Source organism: Bos javanicus, chromosome 8 (genome assembly GCF_032452875.1).
Source record: "Bos javanicus breed banteng chromosome 8, ARS-OSU_banteng_1.0, whole genome shotgun sequence".
NCBI classification, from domain to species: domain Eukaryota; kingdom Metazoa; phylum Chordata; class Mammalia; order Artiodactyla; family Bovidae; genus Bos; species Bos javanicus.
The window spans coordinates 77,730,220-77,757,198 of NC_083875.1; the positions used below are offsets into that span (position 1 = coordinate 77,730,220).

A 26,979-nucleotide genomic window follows, 5' to 3' on the forward strand; every position below is an offset into this window, starting at 1 on the left:
ATGCAATATTGATTTTTCTGCCCTGTGTCAAAACTTAGAAAGGGCAACTACAGGTCAGAATTAACAATGACATGCCTCAGGTCCCTTATGTTAGTGACTGAGAAGACAAATGACAGAAAGCAATTGTTAAAGACTGTGTTGCATGTCTTTAAGAGAACACTGCCTTCATTAACAAATTTTTCCGAATTTACAAAAAAAAAAAAATCATGTCATATAATTCAGGAATTCATTTGAAACTACTTTTTAAAAATCTTAAAGAGAAAAAGAGACAAATAAGCAGACCACAAAAACATCAGACTTTTAAAGATACTATTTCAGGGAAAGGGCTTCTTGTGAGCATAGGGTTAGAGGTCTTGTGTCCCACACGTCTGCATCTCCATCTATAGTCATATCAAAGAGATACTTAGGTAAACAGATGCAAACGGAGCTCTTCGCCCTCCCCCATTTTCCCGTTCTTTCTCTATTACACAGTCTTTAAAATCCAGGTATTCAAATGCTCATTTATATACATACACTTAAATAACATGGAGATAATTAAGATACACAAAAATATAGTAGACATCCACTAAGTTACCTACATTGGTCAGTCTATGAATGTAATGGCTAGTGTTCTATGTTAAACAGTTACACATTACTAAAATACTACACAAATCAGTTTTTTTGGTCCAGAAATGTAATATCATTTTCTGTTTATCCCTCTTCCTGTTGAGTTTTCTTTTAAAAATAATGTAAAGGCTAATTTAAGTAGTTGAAGGAAGACAAAAGTTCACAAGATAACTTAAAAACAAATGCACAATAAATTTACAAATATAAATATGCAGGCAACTCATCACATGAAGTGCAATATTTTATACTTTCTTAATGAACACCATTAGTAAAAACTATTTATTCCTCTATACTTGAAATTGCAGTAATATCAAATTACAGGAAAGTCTCCACTTTATACTCAGTACTAAAAAAAAAATTACTTATTATTAATATTAGAACATATGTTAGATTTTCAAAAGCAACTGTCCTTCCTCAGACATTGTACCCCACCAAAACAATTATTTAGGACTTCTTTGGTGTCAGAGTAGATAAGAATCTGTCTGCCAACGCAGGACACACGGGTTCAATCCCTGGTCTGGGAAGATTCCGTGTGCCACACAGCAGCTAAGCCTGCGCACCACAGCTGCTGAGCTGGAGCACCTGGAGCCCGTGCTCCCTGACACAAGAAGCCACCACAATGAGAAGCCTGTGCATTGCAACTAGGGAGTAGCCCCGGCTCACCACAACCAGAGAAAGCCTGTGCACAACAGTGAAGACCCAGCAGAGCCAAAAATAAACAAACAACAACAAAAAAACTACTTAAAACTTCCTGACCACACATTTAATTTTACTTGTTTATAGCTTTTGCTATGCCTTTTGCCTAAAATGCCCTATATCTCTTTCACTTACAACCTGTATTGGGTTGGCCACAAAGTTTTTTTGTGTGTGTGGTTTTTCCATAAGATCTTACAGAAAAACCTAAAGGATTTGGCCTACCCAGTATTTGTTCCCCAAAATCTTGCTCAGGTGCTAGCATCTCTAAAATGCTTCTTCTAACCTGCCTGTTTAATCGTTTCCTCCTCTGCAATATTTCTGTACTCTATATTTACTTTTATTACTGGACAGATTTAATTAAAATTATGTTTATTGTGCCCAGCTCTTTATAATCCTGATTTCAATATCCTGAAAGGCAAGGGCCTCTTTTTTCCATCCCCAACAAAAATCACAGGACCTGGCACATAAAAGATACGTTTATTGAATTTGTTTTTTTAAAAAATATTTACATTCCCCAAGTACACAGCTATCTACACATTCAAAGACCTGCTCTAAAATAGAATGCAGCAAAATGCAAAGTGCACTAGAGATAATCCTCAATTCCCAAAATGCAAATGTGAGTTAATAGTGGTTATTAGCAGTTCAAAGTTGCTTCATTGTTAAGTGGCATTCTACTAACTCATCATCACCACAACTAATTTCGTTTAAAAGGTATATTTATTTAGGAAACAGAACTGGTTTTAAAGCGTTAATTTAAAAGAACTAGAATACACCAGGAGCTTAAGTAAATACGTTTTTTAAATGAATAGCCTAAACTGCAAGAAGCAGGTTTTATAAATGGTTTTATAAATGGCTAAGCCTCTTGGGTTCCCCTACCAAAGTTCTGAGAAAAAGTGCCACTATGATATCATTCTTCTCGACTATGATCATTCTAGGGTCAAGAAAGATGGTAGCAGTAGCCATCCTTCAGTCCAGGGAACCATAATTAGGGCACTTCAAAACATATATGTTTAAGCTCCTCTATCAAGAAAGATATCCCTTTTTACAAAAACGATAGTGATCTTCCACTAACATAACCAACCAGTAAGCCTGGTGAAAAACGAAATGCATACAGTGTGGTCTCACTGAAAAGTAGCTTAGATTTTAAAAAACAAAAGCCATAAAATGAAATGGCACTGAGTATGAGTGACTTAATATCTGGTGAAAATTTTGTATTGTATTTTTTCCATGTTCTGTTCCTCAAATAACGCCAACTACACAATATCTTTCACTTTGGCGTCTTATAAACTAAGGTTCACAACCAGTAAGTGCCAGGAACATACCCAAACTTTGCTCTCAACGAACTTAATACAAACCTTTTTTTTCCTTCATAGTTCAATACTGTCTCCCGTCTCTAACCTGCAGCATCTAATTTCTGTGGATTGAAAAAGCTAAGCAAAAAGTACAAGCAGGTACCGACTGAGGAAGTAAAGAATTCTCCCATGAATAAAGCACACGTATTTTCATTAGTCCCAATGATCTCTTCCTGCTCAACTTCTGAATTCTTCACTCTTTATAGAGTGAAGCCACCTGATTGATGTCTTATAGCTAAGATTGTTGTTACCAATTATGACATCATCTTCCGTTAATCAGGATCTGACTAATGTGAGCTTATGTGTTATAAACTTGTTGAGGAAAAAAAAATCTGTATTATTTTTAATTGCCACGAAGTTTAATATTCTTATAGCTGGCAAGTCAAATTTATTAAACCGACGATTCAGGTTACACTTACAAGCACGTTTACTATGTAAAGAAGCAGACAATAATGAAAAGTGTAGAGAACATTTCAGTGGCTGTCCAGTAGAGGAAAGACTATTTTTCTCATTAGTGCTTCTAATGAAAGCCATAGCACTTACTCAATTGGAGACTCCAGGTAAAGTTAAAAATGAAAAATCTAAAAGTTGTTGGAGAGAAAACACAATTTAATAAGCCATTTACTGTTCAATATCGACCAAGATCCCTAAGTGTTAGAAATGACAAAATTTCTGGAAGACTGCTTATTACAAACAATAACTGCAAAAAAAAAAAAAAAATTCAAAACCCTTCTCTTTTTTCAACAGCTAGCGGGAGAAGGAGGAGCACTTTATTCAATAAGTAATTTACTATACCTCATGCATGAACGAAAGCCAAATTTCACCCATAGGCTGTTAACCGATGCTCCCAAAGTTACTCGCGCAAAGTACAAACGAGAAACAAACAGGGCTGGAGAGACCGAACTCTGGCAAAGAAGCGGTTTCAAAACCTGCAACGGAGAAAAACAGCGAGTCGGGTCGTTGCTCCAGAAATTTCCGAGCGCCTGGCTTCCCGGGAGGGAGAGCGATGCCCGCGGCGGGGAGGGGGCGGCGGCACCTGTCACTCGGCGGCCCCGCGACCGCGGTCGCCCCCTGGCCGGGCCCCCGCGGGGTCTCGGGAGGCGCAGGCACCGCCGGTGCGCCCGGGCCTGGGGTCGGCGCGGGTCTCTCTCCGCCGCCCCCGAGCTGGGCGCCGAGGGCCTTCCTGAGGAGCGGCCCTCCCGCGCACTCTGCCCAGTGGCTCCGGCCAGCGGGGCCCGTCGCCTCAGGCCGAGTCCCCAACGGCCGAGCCGGGGCGCCCGGAGCGGCGCGGCCGGGCCGCCACCACTGCCTCAGGGGCGCCGAAGCTGACCCCCCACGAGGCGGCCCGCCCTCCGCGTACTCACCGGGCCTCTCCGGCCGCCGGCTCGGTCCTCCTCTCCCTCCTCCCCCCGCCGCCGCCGCTCCGCGGCTCCCGGGGCGGCCGCACTGGGCGTTGGGACTGCGCTGGGTCAAGTGTCGGGGGCAGGGGCGGGCTCGCACGGGGCAGGGGTCGCGCGGCGGCCCCGCGAGCGGGCGCCGAGCACTAACGGGCCCCGGGGAGTCGCGCCGGGCGGACGGCAGCGGGGAGCGCGGCTGCGGGCCGCGGAGAGGGGCGGAGAGAGCGCGGCCGTGAGCCGAGGGCGGGAGGGAAGTCCCGGCTGAGGGGGCGGCGTGAGAGCCGCGGGGCGGAGCGGGGGAGGGGCCTGGCGCGCCCGCCGCCGCGCGCTGGGGTTTGTTTATTTTCTCGGTTGGTTGCGGCGCTAGCGCGTGGGTAGAGGTTCGCCGGTGACGTGAGCGCCCAGAGTTGGGGGAAAGGACCAGAACCACCTGCTGGAGAAGGGGAGCTACGGGGGCCGGGCAGGGTCCAAACGTCTCACGTAGGCGGCGGCGCAGCGGTCTTCTGGGTTACCGGGAAGGGGAGAGCTTTCCCGGAGTGAGTGGGAGGGGGGAGGTCTCCCGAGAGAATAGGACTCCAGGCCATACCCCCGCAGGTCGGCGGCTTCACCTGCATCGCGGAGAACAGAGAGCCCTGCCGCGGAAGGAGGCCTGGGGAACATGGGGGCCCGAATTCCCAGCCGTTCGGGGGCCCGACCTCCGGTCGGTTAAGTAGGGATGGTCCTGCAAACAGGATTTGAATAGAAAGGCTGCATCAGCTCTCTGCAAGGAAAATAACGAACATGGATTAGTTCGTTCTCTGTAGAGTTATCTCCCTTTGTGTTCCATCAAGTAGTAGGATTCCCGTTGTCCAAGCCAAGTTAAGCGACTTAGCCAAAGCCTCACGTCTAATAAATGGCAGAGCAGGAACCCAACTGTCCTGACTTCGTATTCTCTGCTGCTTACCGTTGCACACGTTATCTTCCTAAATCACTTTGAGTTCAACTAATAGTAGACGCCCCCTTAGATAAGACGCTGCGGGGTTCCAGAGGGAAGTTGAAGATGTTATCCTTGCCTTCAGAATAAGGGATAAAATCGTTATAATAAAAGATAAATCATGATAGGTGCCACGAGAAAAATACAGAGTACTGCAGAATATCAGGGAACTGCTCAGACCTGTCTGGGAACGAGGAAAGAAAGGCAGTAAGGAGGAAAAGGCATTTGGGATTGACCTTGAAGGAGATAGGGATGGTTTTACAACAAGAAGAGATAACATGAGAACATATGTGAAGGTGAATCAGTGAAAGTCGTGTTAGGGAAAAGCAAATGGTAACATTCTAGGGCATGTTGAGAAGTGGCAGACAGCGAGGAGAATGGGGCCTGGAATGCTAAGTGGAAGAATTTGTATTTAAACATTACTTAGTTTTCGTGGTTTAAAAGATTGGAGGTTTACAACAGGGACCTAGTGTGTAGCACATGAAACTCTACTTAATGTTATGTGACAGCCTGGAGGGGAGCGGGGTTTGGGAAAAAGTGGATACACGTATATATATGGCTGAATCCCTTCCTCGTTCACCTGAAAGTATCACAACATTGTTAATCGGCTATACCCCAATACAAAAGAAGTTAAAAATAAATAAAAGATTGGAGGTTTAAAAGCTTTGATTTGCTTTGCTTTCACCTCTCTGTAACTGGATACAGAAATTAGAGGTGGGACAATGGTCAGATAAACTTGGAATAGGCCAGGTAAAAGGTATTGATAAATCTGGACTAAAAGGTAAAGGCAGGAGAAATTTTTAAAAGAGCTTGGCTAAAAGGTAATGTGGAAGCAGAATCTACAGAATTTGGTAATTGATTCATTGGTTTTCCAGTAAGAGGGGATAGCATAACATGCATGAAGGAGAAAGAGAAAAATAAAAGGTATTGGAGGGTTTGAGTTTGGAGATAATTATAGAAGATAGAAAAAAAGAAAAAGACAATTATCAGTAGGAACAGGAACTCCTTTTTGAGAGATCAGTTTAGACTTGGACATTTAAAGGTCTGAAAAGTTGAGTCAGTCAAATAGAGGTAGACAACTAAGAAGTTAGATGTAATTTTTTGAAGTAAGGGAAAGAGGGTTGAACTAGAAGATAGTTTGGGAAGTTCAGCCTAGCAGTGATAACACTGTGAGAGAAGAGAACAAAGGACAGAATCTTGGAGAACATCATCTTTAGAACCTTGTGGTCAATGGCCCAGCAGCACTGGCATCACCAGGAGGTTTGTTGGAAAGGTGGAATCTCAGACCTGCTGAATCGGGTCTTTGATTTAACAAGAACCCCGAGTGATTGTATCACCTTGAAGTTTAAGAAGCTCAGACCTGGACGAGAAAAGCCAACAAATAAAGAAGGGATTTCATCTAGATAGAGAAGTCAACAAAGAAAGAGAGGAGGAAGTGGGAGGAGAACCAGAGTAACACAGAATCACCAAAGCAAGATACATTGGAGTTTCACAAAGACAGGGGCAGGAAGAAGTGTTGATCACAACATCCAAAACCACAGAGGTGAAAGAAGCACCAGGAAAGAAGGTATGTTTGAATTTGTGATTAGGTGATGTAGTCATTATGACCATGTTGTTCTGAAAGCTTGGACACCGCCCCTTTGGGAACAGCCTGGAAATATAATCCCTCCAGTCTCCATATGTATGGGACATCCTGAAGTAGGCTTGTGGATTTGATAGCGAGACAAAGCAGACATTCTTTTCTAGTTGCTTCTATTTTCTCAGTGAAATAAGAAACAACATCATTTTAGGAGACTGCTATTTGTCCATCACAGTGTATGCTCTCATTCTTCCTGGGCACAGAGACTTTTTTTCTCAGGCTTTCTTTCAGTTGGGTATGGTCAAATGTGAAGTTATTGCTACTGGAATGTGAGCAAAGATGATGTGGGCTACTTCCAGGCCACTATGCCTCCTTCATTCGTTTTTTCCTTCCTGCCAGCTAGATTATGCAGATGACTACAAGACCCTGGGATTGGCAGTAAGAAAGAAGGTGTAGAGATGAAGAAGAGTTGCCCATTGACCTGGAATACCCACTCTGGATTATTATTTGAGCAAGATACAAATTTCTATTGAGTGGGAGCTATAACATTTTTGTTTGTTACAGCAGTTTAGCATATTCTGGTTCGTATAGTTATTAACTGAAAGTAGGGAGAGGGGTTAGTGGGGGAGAGGGAGAGGAAGAGAGGTGAAATACTAGTCTGTAAGTGTGGGAGAGGGAATTGAGAGAAGCACGGTAAGGTTTCCAGGCACTACTAAGGGCCCACATGAATCTGTAATGAGATCAGTCAGTATAGTGAGGGCTTCCCTGGTGACTTAGACAGTAAAGAATCTGCCTATAGTGCAGGAGACCCAGGGTTGATCCCTGGGTCAGGAAGATACCCTGGAGAAGGGAATGGCTACCAATCCAGTATTCTTGCTTGGAGAATTCCATGGACAGAGGAGCCTGGTAGGCTACAGTCATGAAATAAGCAGTATGATTGCACATTTTTCTCCAGCCAGATTTGGTTGCTCATGTGTAGGCACTGACTAGGCAGTCCGATTGCCCAGGCCTGAGATTTGGTCAGACAAGTATGATGGGGAGAAATGGGCAAAGGGTAGTTGAAGGTAGATGCAAAAGAGGCATTCCAATTTCAGACATGGTAAGAAGGAAGGATTTGGGAGGGAAAGGTGGAGAACTGAGAGCGATGGGGAACTGTGAAAAGGTGGGAGAGTGAGTGGAATGTATTTCTCATCAGGTTGAAGAATTGCTGGAGTTTAGCTACCATAGAGAATGACCTGAAAAAAGAAGAGACGGGTTGGAGAGTAGTTAGCTTGAAATTAAAATTAGAAGTAATGACAAGGTATAGGGAATGACCGTAAAAGTGGGTACCTGAGATAGCAGAGGGCAAAGATCATTCCAAGAGAGGTCAAGGAATTGAGAGGCAGTAAGGATTTCAAAGATATATCTATATATTGCAAACAATTATCTGCAGAAGTGACAATGGAGTTGGAGTATGAGTAGCCTTGGAGAGAGTGCTAGTGAACCTTGTTCAAAAATCTACAAGGAATGAAGAGCTGAATTCTCTGAGTTAGGGTGTTCAAGGCCATCAGTGCTTTAAGATATTAAACTCTGGCAGTTATGTTTTGTTTACCCAAGCATTTTAGTGTTGTGTTACTAATGTGGGATTTGTAATTGCTTCTCTTTGACCCCTCAGATTACAGACGGTAACTGCTTTCTTTAAGAGGAAAGGCCCATCTGTCTGTATTATAAAATAAACACATGCCAGGATTCCCAGTTTAAATGACTCTGCTTTAGAATTTGTCATAAATTACTCTCTTCTACCTCCAACATGTATCTTCAAATAGACACTTCGAAAGTGATGCTAGCCTTGCCACAACAAATAATGTGCTGTCTATGAGAAAAACCTCAGCTATAGCTTAAGTTACCAATAAGTATGGATTGACCAGAGACCTGACAAGTTGAAAATAAGATTTCCTGTAGTTTAGAAATGATGTACCACATTATATAGCATAGGTGCTCTGGAGTCAGACTGCTAGGCGTTGAATCACAGAATCCATCTCAGGGTTATTGTGAAGATAAAATATTTATATATATATATATATATATATATAATACAAATAAGCATTTAAAAGACGGTTTAGTGATTTCCCTGGTGGTCTAGTGGTTAAGACTTCATGCTTCCAATGCAGGGGGCACAAATGTGACCCCTGATTAGGGAACTAGGATCCTGCATGCTGTACAGCACAGCCAAAAAAAAATTTTTTTAAAAGGACCATTTAGCACATATTAAGCATTCAATAAAATTTAGGTGTTTTATTATACTTATATCTAAGTCTTATAGAACTGCCTATAGTCATACTTGGACTTTTCTTACTTAGAAAAGATGTTCATTACATCTATGATGTTAATGGTAAGGAGACTTCTGGTTAAACGTGGTTCATTATCACACATTTTTCTTTTCTCACTACAGATACCTCATTATAATGAAAGAGAAGGGATTTTATTTTTTTTAAGAGAAGGGATTTTTAAAAAGGTATAAACCCATAAGGACAAAGCAAACAGGAGAAGAGATCCCTGCTGAAGAAGGATGTCAACAAACTTAGGAACATGGAAACAGATGGATGAGTGATAACTAGTTTACCCAAACTGAGAAATTTAGTACCTAAGCTTTTGGGAGGGGTTTGAGCCAGCCAAGGTGAACCTTTTCACATCCCAGACCCTGGAAAGGCTCTGAAACTAGAGCTGCCCCCACCTCTGAAAGCAGTAGACTGGACCTGAAAATGAGAATGTATTATGAGTTTTGTATTATGTATTATTGTGAAGAACAGTGGGATCCTTCTTACCCCCAGTCCCTATCTCCACTCCCTGCTGCCTTAACTCTGCATTCAGGAAGTTTGCTTTCTGGAGGGTTTGACTCAGAACTCCTCTGGATACCAGGCAGAACTGAGGGCAGGAGTGACTCACGCCTTAGAAAAGCAGAATTAAATGAAGTTGTGCATATTGAATTAGGAGACATATTCCCATCACCCCACCCCCACCAGTTTCCTTTCCAAATTCAGATTCATGCTGTGATACTGTCAGGGAATTAGAAGCTTCCTCTGGGTGGAGAACCAACAGGTCACAAGAAAAGGCACACAAATACTGATAATTGAGAATGGAGAATGTGGCTCTTCACCTCTTTACAGTGAAGCCCAACAGTAGACAAGTCCTAGTCCCACCCGCAGAGACTTTCATCAACTTTTAATCATCTCATTCTTAAACGTGGGTGGAGTCAAGGGTCTCCAGCTATTTGAAGACACCTCTTTACATGAAAGAGCCTGAAATGAACAAACAGGAGAAAGAAAAATAGAAAAAGGCAGAGAGAGAGAGGCAGAGAACAAAGGAAAGAAGAAAAAAGGAAAGAAAGGAAATAGAACCAATGCAGGGAGCAGAAAAAGATGTCAAAGCAAAAATTTTCCTTGCGTGTGCTCAGGAATCTACTAGAGAGAGGTGTGTGCCAAGTTGCTTCAGTCATGTCCCACTCTTTGTGACCCTATGGACTGTACTCCTCTGTCCGTGGAATTCTCCAGCCAAGAATATTGGAATGGGTTGCCTTGCCCTCCTCTAGGGGACCTTCCCAGCACAAGGATCAAACCCGCATCTCTTAACGTCCCCTGCATTGGCGGTAGGGTTCTTTACCACTAGCACCACCTGGGAAGCCCCACAGAGAGGTACCTCATCAAAATAAGGGCATAAACCAAGAAAACCTACCTGGTTTTCCTCTTAACCAGGAGCACCAGCAAAGGAGAAAGCAGGGAGAATTCCTGAGATAAAGGTGAAGGGAAGTTCGAGGATGACAACTGTGGAGCCAACCTGGAGCGCAAACCATCTGCTCTGACACAGAGAATGGAGGGCTCCAGGAGGGATGTCTCCAAGAGAAAAAACAAAGCAGTGGCAACCGAAGCCCCCCACACACCATGATCAGTTTCCTAACGTGTTTGAACCTTATGTTTCACAGCTCTGGTGGAACATAGATGAAATGGTGATACATCTAGAGAAAACTAAGCAACCCAGGAAAGAAGGGACTATAAATTCCAGAGGAAAAAAAACAAGTGTGGTGGACCGTATGACTGTTTGAGAATACCTGATGTTACTTCCCTGGAGGAGAATTATACTTCCCTACCCACTGATGTCAGACCTGGCAGTGTGAATTATGGTGACTAAGGAAATAGGATCACAGGTGAATGTGTCACTTTGGGGCAGAAGCATTAGAGCCCTGTCTCTTAGCCTGCCACAAGGTAGACACATGTTAGAGGCTGTCTCTGGCCGTCAGAGTCCCAGGTGCTGACACTCTAGCGTGAACTGCAACTGGCCTGCTGCTGACGTGCAGTGTACATGAGAAGTTACCCTTTATTGTTGTAGGCCACCGAGGTTTTTGTGGTAGTTTGTTAATGTAGCATTACTAACCTGTCTTGACTGACAGAACATGGGATGCGGTGGACAATGTATAAAATAGGGGTTAAACCTATACAGTAAACACTGAACAATATGATATATGTATACTGGGAAATTAGGAAAATGGCATAAAATGGCTAAAATGGAACAACTAAGACATGGCAGTGGAAGGATGCTCTTTAGAAACATGGAGTTAAATAGCAGGACAGCAGTCTCCTTTGGGAAGCGGGCATCAGAGTGATGGCCAATGAAACAGGGCCTTCTGTTTCTTGTATGAACCTTGTAATTATATGACTCAAACCGTATCACTGTCACATTGAAAAAATTAAAATTACATTTCTTTAAGAAAAAATTAATGCCAAGCAAGACGAGGGAAAGGTTGTAGTTTTATTGTTTTTAATTCAGTTAGTTTAATTGTCTGATCATGAATCATCCTACAGTAATATTAAGATTGTGAGTAGAACTACTCCTGATTAATACTTTTAAAAAATACCTTTTCCAGGAGAATTAAATAAATCAAAGCACTAAAGGCTAAACTTTCTCATTCCACCTTCACACTGCCCGCTACAAAACTGAAATGTTAATATGGCTTTGATAGTATTTTGACTCAGCTACCTTTTTCGCTTGCCCTTACTGTGGTGTTATTTATAGTGTACTATTTATATGAAGTCAAATGTCACTAACTTGAAAAATGACCTACATGAATATGGAATTGTGTCATGAAAGGCTATTTTATACTTCAAATATAATTTTTAAAATACCCTCTCTCACACTAGACCCCCCAAAAATGTATTTTCCTCAGGAGCTTTGCTTGAAATCAATGTAATGTATAAATATAGACATAGATATCACCTATTAGTTATTTGCAAATAATTAGTTCTACACTCACTGCAGATGGTGATTGCAGTCATGAAATTAAAAGATGCTTGCTCCTTGGAGGGAAAGTTATGACCAACCTAGACAGGATATTAAAAAGCAGAGATATTACTTTGCCAACAAAGGTCCATCTAGTCAAGGCTATGGTTTTTCCAGTGGTCATGTATGGATGTGAAAGTTGGACTATAAAGAAAGCTGAGTGCCAAGGAATTGATGCTTTTGAACTTTGGTGTTGGATAAGACTCTTGAGAGTCCCTTGGACTGCAAGGAGATCCAACCAGTCCATCCTAAAGGAGATCAGTCCTGGGTGTTCATTGGAGGGACTGACGTTGAAGCTGAATCTCCAATACTTTGGCCACCTCATGCGGAGAGCTGACTAATTGGAAAAGACTCTAATGCTGAGAAAGATTGAGGGCAGGAGGAGAAAGGGACGACAGAGGATGAGATGGTTGGATGGCATCACCGACACAATGGACATGGGTTTGGGTGGACTCCGGGAGTTAGTGATGGGACAGTGAGGCCTGGCGTGCTGTGGTTCATGGGGTTGCAAAGAGTCGGACATGACTGAGCAACTGAACTGAACTAAATGGGTTTTAAACTCTCTTCTGGTATTTTGTACATCATCTGTATTGTCTAAAGAAAAAAGATTTTGGGCAGCAAATTAAACCAGTCCAATTGCTGTGTAAATTGCACAGAATAAATGCAACAGGCTTTCCATAGCCTTTCAGTTCTTTGGTATGGTCCTTCAGTGATTTCAGCCACCTTCCTATCCTCAGCTCCAGCCATCTCTTACATCCAGTGCTAAATTCAGTCACTCAGCAGACCCTTATTTGGAGTCTCCAATATACTAGGACAATTACTTCTCTGCTTACAGTTCCCTGAGTATATGATCATGTCTTAGCCTTTGCAGTGAAGTTTCTTGGTCTAAAATGCTATTCCTCCTGTTCTTATACCTTCTAAAAGCCAACTTGTCCACATACAACAGGCAGCTTCTTAGGGACGCCTTCCCTTACCCTTGAAAGTTAAAAGCCCTTTGTCCATATTCCCATTGTGCCCTCTCTCTATATTTTTTTTACCAGAGCCATTATATTCTCCTTTAGATTGTGAACCCTATTAAAATAGAAACCTGGCCTTTAACTCTCTTGTATGTCACTACACAGTGTCATGCTCCTTTATGCATTCAAATGGTCAAAATGTTACTGTCTTTACTCAGCAGACTATGTGCCCCTTGGTGGATGGATTTGTGATTTATCAAACTATGTTTTCTTTGGGCTTCCCCAATGGCTCAGTGGTTAAAGAATCTGCTTGCAATGCAGGAGACACAGGAGACTCAGGTTTGATCCTTGAGTTTTCTTTAGCACTTAGCACTTAGCATAAGACCTAGAACATAGAAATCAGTTGAATAAATTAGCTTTCTCTGTATCACCATTAATCTTTACAATATATAGCACTGAGGAATAAATAGAACGTATCCTCATGATACAGAGAGACAAGGTGCTGAGGATTGTTCCTTTGGTGTTTTACTTAAATAGGAAAAATACATGTGAACGACCTGAGACTATAGACAGCAAAAGCCAAATTACCTGCCTGTGCTGTATGCTCTTACCACTCACTCCTCACCTAGCAATAAGAAAAACAGAAGTAGTACTTGAAGGAATAATCTTAAAATAATCAGTTAAAAAGTTATCATCAACAACAATAAGTTGGATTTCTGCTCATTAAGTCAGTTTATGGGTGAACATTACCTAAGTTCCTTGATTCATGTGTTTCTAACCCAAATTTACTATTTGCCACAAATTGTGATCAATATAGAAAAATTAGTCATATTTCTACACACTATCAATGAAAAATCTGAAATTGAAATAAAGAAAACAAGCCCACTTAAAATAGCATCAAAAAGAATAAAATATTTAGGAATAAATTTAGCCAAAGAAGGGTAAGACTTGCACACTGAAAACTACAAAACATGGTTGAAAGACACTGAAGAAGATCTAAATAAATGAAAGATAGACCATGTTTAGGGATTGGAAAACTTAATATTGTTAAGATCTCAATACTCTCCACATATGGCAACTGATTCAATGTACTTCCTATCAAAATTACAACAGGACTTTTTTGCAGAAATGGATAAGCTGTCCCTAAATTTATGTTCAAACTCAAGGGACCCCCCCAATAGCCAAAACAGTATTGAAAAAGAACAAAGCTGGTAGACTGACACTTCCCAAGTTCAAAATTTACTGCAAAGCTACAGTAAACAAGTGTGGCCTTGGCATAAGGACACAAACCAATGGAATAGAATCAAGAGTCCATAAACAAACTCAAACATGTATGGTCAACTGGTTTTTAACAAGGGTGCTAAGATAACTCAATAAATTAAAGATAGTTTTTTTCAATAAATGGTGCTGAGACAACTTGATATCCACATGCAAAAGAATGAAGTTGGACCTGGACCTCACACCATATATAAAAATTAATTCAAAATGGACCCAAGGCATAAAGGTAATAACTAAAACAATAAAACTCTTAGAAGAAAAGATGAGTATAAATCTGTGTGATATTGAATTAGGCAGTGGTTTCTTAGATATGATAACTAAAGCACAAACCACCAAAAGAAGAAAATAAATAGAATTTCATCAAAAGAAAAAACTTCAGCAATGCAAAGGAGACCATCAAGGAAGTAAAAAGGCAACATAGAATTGGAGAAAATATTTTCAAGTCATATATGTGATAAGGGACTTATATCTAGAATATATAAAGAGCTCTTACAACACTGAAAACACAGCTCAATTTTAAATGGGCAAAGGGTTTGAATAGACATTTCTCCAAAGAACATAAACAAATGTCCAATCAACACATGAAAAAAAAATCATTATTCATTAGAAAAATGTAACTCAAAACCACAGTGAGATACCACTTCACATTCACTAGGATGGCTAAAATAAGAAGACAGACAATAACAAGTGTTGCTGAAAATGGAAAAACTGGAACCCACTGTAACTGCTGGTGGGAATGTAAAATGGTGCAGTTGCTGTGGAAAACAGTTTTTCAGTCTCTTCAAAAGGTAAACATAGAATTACCACATGAATCAGAAATTCCACTCTTAAGCATATAACCAAGAGAACTGAAAACATACTCACATAAAAACTTGTATACAGATGTTTATAGCATTCCATAGCATGTTATTCATAATAGCAAAAAGAAACAATACAAATGTCCATCGACACGTGAATGGCTAAACATAGTTGTGGTATATCCACACAATGGATTACTATTCAGTCACAAAAAAGAATGAAACACTGTTTTAGGCTACATGAATGAATCTTGAAAACACCCTAAGGAAAGAAGTCATATGCTAAAGGATACACGAAATGTCAAAAATAGGCAATTCCACAGAGAGAAAGAGGTTAGTGGTTGCCAGGGGATGGTGGTTATTCAGTCGCTCATTCGTCTCTGACTCTTTGTGACCCATGAACTGCAGCACATCAGGCTTCCATATTCTTCACTGTCTCCCTGAGTTTGCTCAAACTCATGTGCATTGAGTCAGTGATGCCATTCAACCATCTCATCCTCTGTCACCCCCTTCTCCTGCCCTCAATCTTTCCCAGAATCAGGGTGGGGAAAAACAGAAATTAGAGCTGATTGCTAATAGATACACTTTCTTCTGGGCATGATGAAAATGTTCTGGAATTAGTAAGGATGCACAACATAGTGAATATGCTAAAAATTACTTAATTATGTACTTTAAAATAGTAAATTTTATGTTACATAAATTACATATCTATTTTAAAATTTTTAAGTGAAATGTGATCCTGAATTTGAAATAAGTCCTAAGCAACTGTAGAGATCAAAGACTAGATCTAGAACAGTTCCTGTTTATGAAAGGACAAAATGGCTCAGCAAAATCAGTCAGTGTGCTGCCCCTCCCACAAAAACTGGCTAGATGTGATTTTTGTTCAGATGCAGTTTATGATACTTGCCCCTTTTGAGCATGCATGAATTAGGTCAATTGAAAAGCAACCTTTAAATCAGTGAGCTTACATCTAGTTTTCACAACTTTGTGTGTTTGCCTAACTCAGAAACAATTTCCATATTAAAAAAAAAAAAATCATCCTTGATTCTGTTCCCTTACTCTGCTTTGTTTCCTCCACAGAATGTTGTCACCAGAATGTAACTACCTTGAGTGATAGAACTTTTAGTTCCCAGTTCTATCCTCAATAATAAAAGGTTAATAGAAAACATACAGCAGGGAAAATGCTTATAAATTAAATATCTACAGAAAATTTCCCTCTGTTGTCTGTAGATGCTTTTGTGATGTTTTCAGAATATGAGTCACTTTATCAGCTCACCCACCCTTTGAGAAAGGCATAGATTCTTCCCTAACATGAGAACTAAACCCTGGGGTACTGGCCTGGTTCTGAAGGGTGTTTTGGTTTGCTATAGCCTGGTGCAAGAGAGTAGGACACAGCTGAGCGACTAAGCACAAGCCTGGCCAATTAAAGTCACATATTCAGGTCCTTACATCTTGTTTCCCTTCTCAGTGACTAGTGAGATGTAGTAATAATCTTTGTAATAGATTTTTTTGTAATAAACCTTACTAAGAGGACCTCAGTACCCACTGAAGGTAACTCTTTCAGGAAAAGCATATGTTAGTATTCTTCCCCTCTGATTTATTTGTTCACAATCCACTGGAATACTTCTGATTGTAGGTTCCATTACTCTTAAAGTCTTGGCCTTCTCTTTGACTACTTGGTTGCACAGGTTATGGGTGCTTTGATCAAATTAGAGACAAAATATTCCTTAACATTGGCACAGATACTTGCAAACGAAGGGAAATGAACTTTCCTCAGGATATTAACAGAGAAGTTCACCATTGGTAATGTCAGATTTAATTTTAATATACTTCTCGTATATAGTAGCTAAGAGTATCAATCCCTCAAAAGCCTGACTTTGCTGTTAATTTGATCACATACTTATTCACGTATCAAAAAATTAACTTCTTCAGTTTCCCAGAGTGAAAAATTGAGCTTAAAATATTTACCAAATGGAAGGCAGACTTTTCAGCTTAAGGAAGTTATTTTCTAGCCAGAGAGATCATCAATAACTCAAAAATGTAATTGTTACTAAAGAAATAAGTAACAAATAGCCCAAAACTGGTGGCTAAAAACCCAGAAAAAAAACATATTTTTTGGTCATAAATCAAAGAAATAGTCATGAACTACTTCTTGTGCTGTGCTTAGTCGCTCAGTTGTGTCCGATTCTTTGCGACCCCATGAACTGTAGCCTGTCAGGATCCTCTGTCCATGGGGATTCTCTAGTCAAGAATACTGGAATGGGTTGCCACGCCCTCCTCCAGGGGATCTTCTCAATTCAGGGATTGAACCCAGGTCTCCCACATTGCAGGTGGATTCTTTACTGTCTGAGCTACCAGGGGAGCCCATAAGAACTACTTCTTAGAAGGCCTATAAAAACAGACAGCCAAATCTTTAAAATATTTTCTTGTGAGAATAGAATTCACACGAAATTTTCCACAGAATAGTTACTTCTGCTATTGCTAACATATATAATTAAACCTCTGAGAGTTTAAAATATTTAATATAAACAACCACATTTGTCCTAAAGTTATTCCATTTTGATAGTCAGCTCTATGGAAAACCTAATAATTATACCATAAACATATATGCTTTAGTCTTCAAAGGGCTTTTATATATTTAATTGATAAAGCAACAGGCTATTTACATATAGTAAAAATAGTAGTTTTGCTCCCCATTTATTAAATAGAGTTGCATTTGAAAAATAAAGATTTTGATTTTAAATGTAAGGAGCGACTCATAAATTGCTTTTTCTAAAAAAAAAAAGTCTATTTGGTGCTTTAGAAAATATATTTATTTAATGTACTCCATTAATAAGATTATAACCTGTATCACTCTGATCGTGTTCTGGTCATCTTACAGCCAAGGGACTCCCAGTGCTGGCTGGGAAAATGTTCTGTAAAACAGGCTTAGTCTAGTCCCAGGGTTCTAATGGAACAATTCAAATGCTGCCTAATCTTACAATTTTAATACTTATAAATTACCAAAATTATCAGTCAGCTGAGTTCAGATTAATTCCTCACTCCTTTTCTGGGTGGATACTGCAGTGATACACCACTGCAGGCCACAAACAAAAATAAGTTCAGTCTCTCAAGGAAGGCTAATAGCTGATGGTTTGTAATCACGAATGGAAGCCTTTTTTTCAGTAGAAAATTTAGGGATATTTTAGCAGAGAAAAATTAAGCAAAATGGTTAAGTATTGTTTTATGAAGATGAATTCTGTAAATTCTGCCTCCAGTGCTTGCTTTGGGATACTATTTGTGGTTCTTTGGTGGTAATCATCTAAGTCCTAGTCTTCAGTTTGTTATGGCTGACAAAATTTATCCAAAATAATGTTTCTTATAATTCTCTATTGAATGGCTCCACAATTTCCATTCAGATTCTGGCTAGAGTGTCTTTTCACATAATCCTGAATAAACAGTATTCATAAGAAGAGGAATTGGTGTAAAAACCGGGATGTGTCTATTTTCAAATGGCAAATTCAGTACCAACTTGAGTATTCTTCAGGGTTTATTTAGAGATAGCCCATGATTGAAGTTAAAAATTTGTGTTGTTGCAAGAGAGATAAAATATATTCTCTCAAAATATTTCTGAAAATTCCTTGCTGGCCTATGGAATGCTTTAAAATAAAGCTCTTTTTTCTCCTGTTTTTATCAGAGCTTTTTGAATCCTGGAACTCTGTGGGGAGTGAGGGGTAAGTAAGCTATAATTTACCTATATTTTGTTGTTACTTGGGGTAAGGTTCAAAAAGTGGTTCTTTTTTTTTTTTTTTGGCTACGCTGAAAGGCTTGAGAGATCTTAGTTCCTTGACTAGGGATCAAATCCAGGTCCTTGGCAGTGAGAGCATGGAGTCCTAACCACTGGACTGCCAGGGAATTCCCAAGAAGTATTTCTTTTAAGATATCTCTCAAATCAAATAATTTTGCACAATATTTACCACTTTGGACTTGAGAAATCATATTTTGCTTTCCCTGGTGGCTCAGTGGTAAAAGAATCTGCCTGCAATGCAGGAGATGCAAGTTCTATCCTTGGGTTGGGAAGATCTGCTGGAGAAAGAAATGGCAATCCACTCCAGTATTTTTGCCTGGGAAATCCCATGGACAGAGGAGCCTGGAGGGCTGTAGTCCATAGGATCACAAGAGTGGGACATGACTTAGTGACTAAACAACATATACTGTAATAAGCTTGAAAACACAATAATACAGTGTGCAAGTATTATTTCACTTCATTGATATATTACTTTTGTTCTGCTTTAATCACAAGTATTTTTAAATGTTTAGTTTTCTAGTCTTCTGTTGTGAATGGTTTTGTTCCTTGGGCATATAAGGATCTTGCTCATTATAACAAACTGTGAGATTGTTGTATTTTTCTCTTCAGGTAGTACAGAGGTAACTCAGTAGTAGTGTGTTGTATAATAATTTACTAACAGAAACCAATACCTAAATCTAAGTCAATATATTTGGGTTCAATTAAATTACACTGCTAGCATTTCAAATAGTGGCTATTCTTTGGGATTCTGTTATTGGCTATTCTGTTGATGCACCGTGGAAATTCCTAGGAAAAGAGATATTAAAAAGGGACAAGTAAGAACTATGTAAAATATCAAAAGCCAATACTAAATATCAAGTTTTGCCGAGCTTTCTTTTTATAATTTCTCGTTCTAATTACTGCCACATTGGGGTACTGTTGGGGTCAAAATGGAAATAGCATTATAAAAGTCAAACACTACTCCAGTATGTGGTGTCATGCATGCTCTGCATTCCAAAGCAAGGAATGGAAGTAGGCACCCCTGTTGCAAGCACTGAGGGGTGCATTATTTGGAGAGAATTTAAAACCAATAAAACTTATTAAAAGTCAGTCTACTTTTTTATTATCAGCATCAGGGAAACAATGACAGCAATAAAATACTTCTCCCATTAGACTGATGCTCCCATACACACTCTTTGAACACTACTGCCCAGATGAGCTCAAAATACTGCATACCCAATGCATTTGAAGTATTTATCATGGAAGGATCTCACTCAGCTTCACTCTCAATTTTTGAAAATATAAATGTTTTATCAGTACTAGTCAAGGGAGCCTGGTATATCTATAAATGTGAAATACACATGAGTACTTTAAAAGATTCCAGTGAAGTTGAGAGAGGAATTATGTACATGAGTGGACAATGAACTTTCATTATTAATACTCCAGTGTTTTATAAAAATCTTAAGTATGTGCCTAAGGAAATAAATGAAAGAGCAAAACATGTCATACTTTAATGACATATGTCATGTCATTTAATGTGTAAGAATTTGTGCCTACAGAACCAAAATCCCATTAAGGACTTGACCCCTTAGCAATTCATTCTAAGACTCTGTATAAGACCCTTTGTTTTAAAATATAAGACGCCCATCCTTAAATTAGCATTTATTACTTTATTGACCTGGGCTGTTACAAACAAGCCAATGGCAATCAAGTCCACATTACAGAAGATCATATATATATATATATATATTTTTTTTTTTTTTTGCTGACTTCTTGGACCCTGACTTCATGAAGATATGAAGAACTAAGGGGGAAAAAACATTAGTAAAAGAAAACAAACATTAAAGCACAAAAGCACCTTCACTGATTGATGTTCTTGCTACTCACGGTTCCCATATTCACAGAGTTCTCCAACTCCGTTATCTACAACACTCTGGAGTTAGGGAAGGAACTTGTACTTTATGGAGGCAAATATGTTTCTTTCCAAACGCTGTTATAGGTGGAAAAGATATAATGAACAAAAAACCCCCCACATATTTCATACACATCCAAAAAGGCAAACACAATGACAAAATGTTCAGACTTAAGGACAGCATGTGAAATAAGAGTAAAATTTATTAGCGGTATATGTAAGAAAACTTGTACTTGCTTTTGGGGAGGTGCCTTAAATTTTTTTTCTTTTGTAAGTGCACTGACTAAATAGAAAGACAGAAGTTTCATTCCTAGAATATATTATTCAGGACATTCTTAACATATGTGTGTTTGAGTATTTACATGAAATCCATCATAGCATATAAAGGATATATGTTTAAACAAAAAGGGGAAAAATTATATATTTGTTATTTAGAAGTCAGTTCACACTTGTATTATTAAATCTACTCATTGCTGGTTTAATATAAATTTTATTGTTTTGTTAGTGAGCTGGCTTTTAGAAAATGCATTTATATTTCCACAGGTAAAACAAGTATGTGTCAATTTCTTGGGCAGGCAGTAGAATTCCAAAGTCAAAATACATTCTTATATGAATTATTTCTAAATATTAATCTTATAAGGAATTTAAAATTAAGACCTTCATTAATAAACCTGTACTTATTATTAAATATATGATTGATATGCTTTTTTAAGACCTGGCCTTGTGCCATTTTATACACATATCAGGCTTCTCTGTGGCTCAGTGGTAAAGATTCTGCCTGCCAGTGCAGGAGATGTGGGTTCAATCCCTGGGTCAGGAAGATCCCCTGGAGAAGGAAATGGCAACCCCTCCAGTATTCTTGCCTAGAAATCTCATGGACAATGGAACCTGGTGGGCTACAGTCCATTGGGTCACAAAAGAGTTGGACATAACTTAGCAAAACAATACACATATATCACACATTATATATGGTATATATTAAGTATATATCATACGAACAAAGACAAAAAAAAACAAAACAAAACCTGGCTTAAAACCAGTCTGGCTTCAAATAGTCCCTGTTACAAATAAAATTTCTAACTTTGTTTGTAAATTTGCTGGATAAAGCAGTTTCTAATTGGCTGATATTATATATTATGGTTCCATTCCCAGGTAAGTCCACAGAAATCTATTTAATCCATAATTTAAATTATTTTTAATACCATACTTTAGAGATATAAAAACTATTCACCAATTTAGAAGTTAGTTTTCGTTTGATTTTCTTTTCCTATAAGAACTGGTTTTTACCAGTGGGACCAAGGAATCCTACTCCCTAGGGGCTAGAAATTAGAAGTCTTTGAGCACAGGGCAACAGTTTGGGTGCCAGGTAAGATGGTCAGCGTTGATAGCAACCGAGGAAAGAACAAAAGAAAAAATTAGCAGCATCAGATAAGAAAAATTTGAGTCAGTAAGAAAGTGCGTTACTCTAACAGAGCAGATTTCCGTAAATCAGGGTGGTTTTGCTGCTGTTCCACTCAAACATTAATTAGTTTAAGAAAAAGCTTTATTTTACAAGTGAAAGTTTGGAAAAGTAACAAAAATAACATAAGTAACAAAATAGTAAAATGGGATATTTTCTGTGATTGAAAAATATGAAAATGTACAAACTGTATTTGTTGGGCAAATCAGTATTTAGTTCTTAGTTCCAAACTGAAGTTTATATTATATAATAATATTTAGAGCAAACAAATCTTGGAAGAAAACACACATTCACAGTATACAAAAGGATTCCTTCCTCCCCTTCTTTATCCTGAGAAAAGAGCTAGTGAACTTAAACTTTTTTAACAGGTTAGAAAAAGGAATTTTACACATCTTTTAAATTAAAGTTTTTCTTATTAAATGCCTAAGTTTTTAAGTCACTCACTTTCCTAGCTACTTCAAGGGAATCAGCAGTCATAGATCCAACCGCAACTCCAAGATTGGAACGTCGTAATGATAGTTCCAAGGCAGAAATCTGGCGTAACTCTTTGCGACACAACTTTACAGGTGTGACACCATGCAGCTGTCCCACATTTCCGACTGGCTGAATGTGGGATGATGGTCGACTGTTAGATTTTGTAAACTGATTTTCATCTATTTCGGTTTTGTCCTCATTGCTTAACAAATGCCCACTAGTGGGTGCTACAGAGCTATACATTGGAGCTAATTCTGGGCCATCTTCCCAGAGCTTCTGAGGATTTGGTTGTGTTCTTAAACTGCTTGTGGAACTGTCTAATGGTCTTTCCCTTCCACTTAATTTCATACTTTCAGTTCTGGATGCCCATTTTAATTCTTCTGAAACCATGCCGGCTTTTTCTGGGTTCTGAACTCCATCTCCAGCATCATGATCTAAAAGTAATCAAAAAAGCAGAAAAATAGAGGTTTCCTTAAAAACAGGTATTTTAACCATAGTATATCGTGCAATATAAATTATGTCTTCCAGCTTGTGTTGTTAAGTGACTTAAGTGTAAAAATAGATTATTTCACTTAGAGGCTTTTGCATGTGAATAACTCAGAATTCTTTATTAATGGAACAAAACTGAAAGAGTTTTCTAGAGATTTTGGCACCCATAGAAACATAGGAGTGCTTTCGGCCTCTGTGGAGCCCTTGCACACCTGCCTCTGCTGGGCTTGCCACTGGTGGATTACGTCCCAAATCCTGGTCATATTTCCAGGGAATCTTCGGACTTGGCATATATGTGTGAAAATCTAGTCTGGGTTGGGACTCCAATCAAGAGAGCAGGGTTCTTCCATCTGAGTGTACTCTGGGGTACATACCACAGCTCCCAGCATCAAAATGGAAATGACAGCATACCCCTCAGAGGGGACCATCGTGCTGGAATGAGTGATAGGAGTGAGTGAAGATAGCAAAGCTTGAGGCCGTCAAATCACAGAATCATCTAATATCAAAGACAAAACTTAAAGGAAGTCCATATAGGTACTAGACCTAACGCAAAGAAAAATGCCAACTGTAACATATGTTGATGGTGCAATTAGTACACTTCTGGTCCTGTGTATATCAAGTTTAAAAACAGAAGGTGCACACTGGCAGCTCCAAAGCCAAATCTGGCCCACAGAATTGTTTTACTTAGCCTATAAAATAATATGTGATGGAAAATTTAAAAAGTGGAAAGTTTCACATAAAAATACAGATTTCCGGATTTTATAGAAAAAGGAGAGAAACTGACAATTTCTGCCTAGCAACAGCAGCTGGAGCAGAGCTGCCCCTGCCAGTGTGGATGGCTGTTGTAGCCCCACTGCTCACTCTGGCTTCCTGGCTCCTGCAGCCATTTTAGTTTGTATATAGGTTTTAAATATAATTGATTTTAGGTTTAAAATATAATTGATTTTCTATATAACCTTTAAAAATTGTGAATAACTCTGTTGTACACCTGAAACTAACATCATACATCAACTCTACCTCAATTGAAAAAAAAAGGATTGATTTTCTAGTTTTTAAAGTTCTCAAAAACAAAAAACCCGAACTGTCTAATGACATAGATCCTCAAATGGAATTAGTAGGTACAAAGTTGATCACAGTGGCTTCCAAAATTTGCTGCACGTTAGTGTCACCTGGAAACTTTTAAAAGTCCTGATGCCTAATAACCTATAATGGGAAGGAATCTGAAAAAGAGTGTGTGTGTGTATATAAGTGATAGGTGAAAGTCACTCAATTGTGTCTGACTCTTTGCGACCCCATGGACTATACAGTCCATGGAATTCTCCAGGCCAGAATACTGGAGTGGGTAGCCTATCCCTTTCTCCAGCAGATTGTCCCGACCCAGGAATCGAACTGGGGTCTCCTGCATTGCAGATGGATTCTTTACCAACTGAGCTATCAGGGAAGTGTGTGTGTGTGTGTGTGTGTGTGTGTATCTGGATCACTTTACTGTACACCTGAAACTAACACAATATTGTAAATCAACTATATTTCAATGAAAAAAGAAATCCTGATGCTCAGGTCATAGTATTTGGCAGAGGAAGCCTGGCATCTTAGTTTTTAAAGATTGTAAGAGAAAGGGCAGAGATGGGTTCATTGGAAATGTTCACTCCCAAGCCCACTTAGATTCCTCACAATACAGTTTCCCTCTTCCAGAATTTCACCACTAATGGAACAGACTAAACAAAAGATTTAACTCATCCATAATTACACAGGCAGTAAAAGAAATTAGAATCCCAACCAGATCTTCTGACTCTAATATCCTAACACATACAGTTTTATAAGTGACTTAAATTGATATGACGATACTCTGTCAATATCAATTGCACCAGGGTGGCCATCTCTTCCATGAAGCCCACCTTAGGCCCACTGAGGAAGACTATGGTCCTTAGACTTTAACCTCTGGTCAATCATTTACTGGCTCTGCTCTAGTTTACAACTGAACACACCATAAGACTATCAGCTCTCTGACAAGGACCTGAGTTCCATTCAGCTTTAGGTCCTCCATCACTCATAGCTAAGCCTATTAGATTTTTAATTAATGGGTGACATTTAAATTAATTAACTGATACAAGGATAATTTTAAATAGTTAAACAAGTACATAGATTGCATGTCCATATTAACTGATTTTATCCTCACAAAATGTTAGAAAACAGATGCACTGAGCCAGAAGCATGATCAAGAAGTAACCAAGATATTTTAGTCAAAAGAGTAATTCTTTGCTACTTGGAAATACTAAAAATATTCAAAGCATATAAAGTCTGGCAGGCAGGCAATGAAAAGATGACTACTGAAACCCAATCAACTGAATAGTAAAACAGTTATGTGTTAACTAAGATACTGATTATTAAGCATGTAATACTTCATTCATATAGTTTATATATATAGAGAGAGAGTTATATATATATAACTCTCTTTTTTTGTGGCATCTCTGTCAGGTTTTAGTATTAGGGTGATGGTGGCCTCATAGAATGTTTGGAATTTTACCTTCCTCTGCAATTTTCTGGAAGAGTTTGAGTAGGATAGGTGTTAGCTCTTCTCTAAATTTTTGGTAGAATTCAGCTGTGAAGCCATCTGGTCCTGGGCTTTTGTTTGCTGGAAGATTTCTGATTACAGTTCCAATTTCCGTGCTTGTGATGGGTCTGTTAAGATTTTCTATTTCTTCCTGGTTCAGTTTTGGAAAGTTGTACTTTTCTAAGAATTTGTCCATTTTTTCCAAGTCGTCCATTTTATTGGCATATAATTGCTGACAGTAGTCTCTTATGATCCTTTGTATTTCTGTGTTGTCTGTTGTGATCTCTCCATTTTCATTTCTAATTTTATTGATTTGATTTTTCTCCCTTTGTTTCTTGATGAGTCTGCTTAATGGTTTGTCAATTTCATTTATCCTCTCAAAGAACCAGCTTTTGGCTTTGTTGATTTTTGCTATGATCTCTTTTGTTTCTTTTGCATTTATTTCTGCCCTAATTTTTAAGATTTCTTTCCTTCTACTAACCCTGGGGTTCTTCATTTCTTCATTTTCTACTTGCTTTAGGTGTAGAGTTAGGTTATTTGACTTTTTTCTTGTTTCTTGAGGTATGTCTGTATTGCTATGAACCTTCCCCTTAGCACTGCTTTTACAGTGTCCCACAGGTTTTGGGTTGTGTTTTCATTTTCATTCATTACTATGCATATTTTGATTTCTTCTGTGATACCAAAACCTGACAAAGATGCCACACACAAAAAAACTAAATATCACTGATGGCCAATATCACTGATGAACATAGATGCAAAAATCCTTAACAAAATTCTAGCAATCAGAATCCAACAACACATTAAAAAGATCATATATCATGACCAAGTGGGCTTTATCCCAGGGATGCAAGGATTCTTCAATATCCACAAATCAATCAATGTAATACACCACATTAACAAATTGAAAAATAAAAGCCATATGATTATCTCAATAGATGCAGAGAAAGCCTTTGACAAAATTCAACATCCATTTATGATAAAAACCCTCCAGAAAGCAGACATAGAAGGAACATACCTCAACATAATAAAAGCTATACATGACAAACCCACAGCAAACATTATCCTCAATGGTGAAAAGTTGAAAGCATTTCCCCTAAACTCAGGAACAAGACAAGGGTGCCCACTCTCACCACTACTAGTTAACATAGTTTTGGAAGTTTTGGCCACAGCAAAAAGAGCAGAAAAAGAAATAAAAGGAATCCAAATTGGAAAAGAAGAAAACTCACTGTTTGCAGATGACATGATTCTCTACATAGAAAACGCTAAAGACTCCATCAGAAAATTACTAGAGCTAATCAATGAATATAGTAAAGTTGCAGGATATAAAATCAACACACAGAAATTCCTTGCATTCCTATACACTAATAATGAGAAAATAGAAAGA

General features: G+C 39.0%; 2 protein-coding genes and 1 long non-coding RNA gene across 10 annotated transcripts in view; 1 reads left to right on the forward strand and 2 right to left on the reverse strand.

Moving 5' to 3' along the window:
• GKAP1 (G kinase anchoring protein 1) overlaps positions 1 to 3,540 on the reverse strand; it is a 91,293-nt gene extending 87,753 nt beyond the window's left edge. For all 3 annotated transcript variants that reach the window (XM_061426048.1, XM_061426049.1, XM_061426046.1), the window contains exon 1: positions 3,450 to 3,540. The gene's annotated coding sequence lies outside the window, so the exon portion shown is untranslated. The remainder of the gene's footprint in view (positions 1 to 3,449) is intronic.
• Positions 3,541 to 4,454: 914 nt separating this feature from the next.
• Positions 4,455 to 26,979, forward strand: part of LOC133252975 (uncharacterized) — a 30,702-nt gene continuing 8,177 nt past the window's right edge. For both annotated transcript variants that reach the window (XR_009738133.1, XR_009738134.1), the window contains exons 1-2: positions 4,455 to 6,591; positions 18,621 to 18,657. This is a non-coding gene — a long non-coding RNA (uncharacterized LOC133252975). The remainder of the gene's footprint in view (positions 6,592 to 18,620; positions 18,658 to 26,979) is intronic.
• The window catches only part of KIF27 (kinesin family member 27), a 94,212-nt gene continuing 88,038 nt past the window's right edge, over positions 20,806 to 26,979 (reverse strand). For all 5 annotated transcript variants that reach the window (XM_061426044.1, XM_061426045.1, XM_061426041.1 and 2 more), the window contains one exon: positions 20,806 to 22,989. In XM_061426044.1, the coding sequence (XP_061282028.1) occupies positions 22,505 to 22,989 (485 nt within the window). In that variant the 3' untranslated portion in view covers positions 20,806 to 22,504. The remainder of the gene's footprint in view (positions 22,990 to 26,979) is intronic.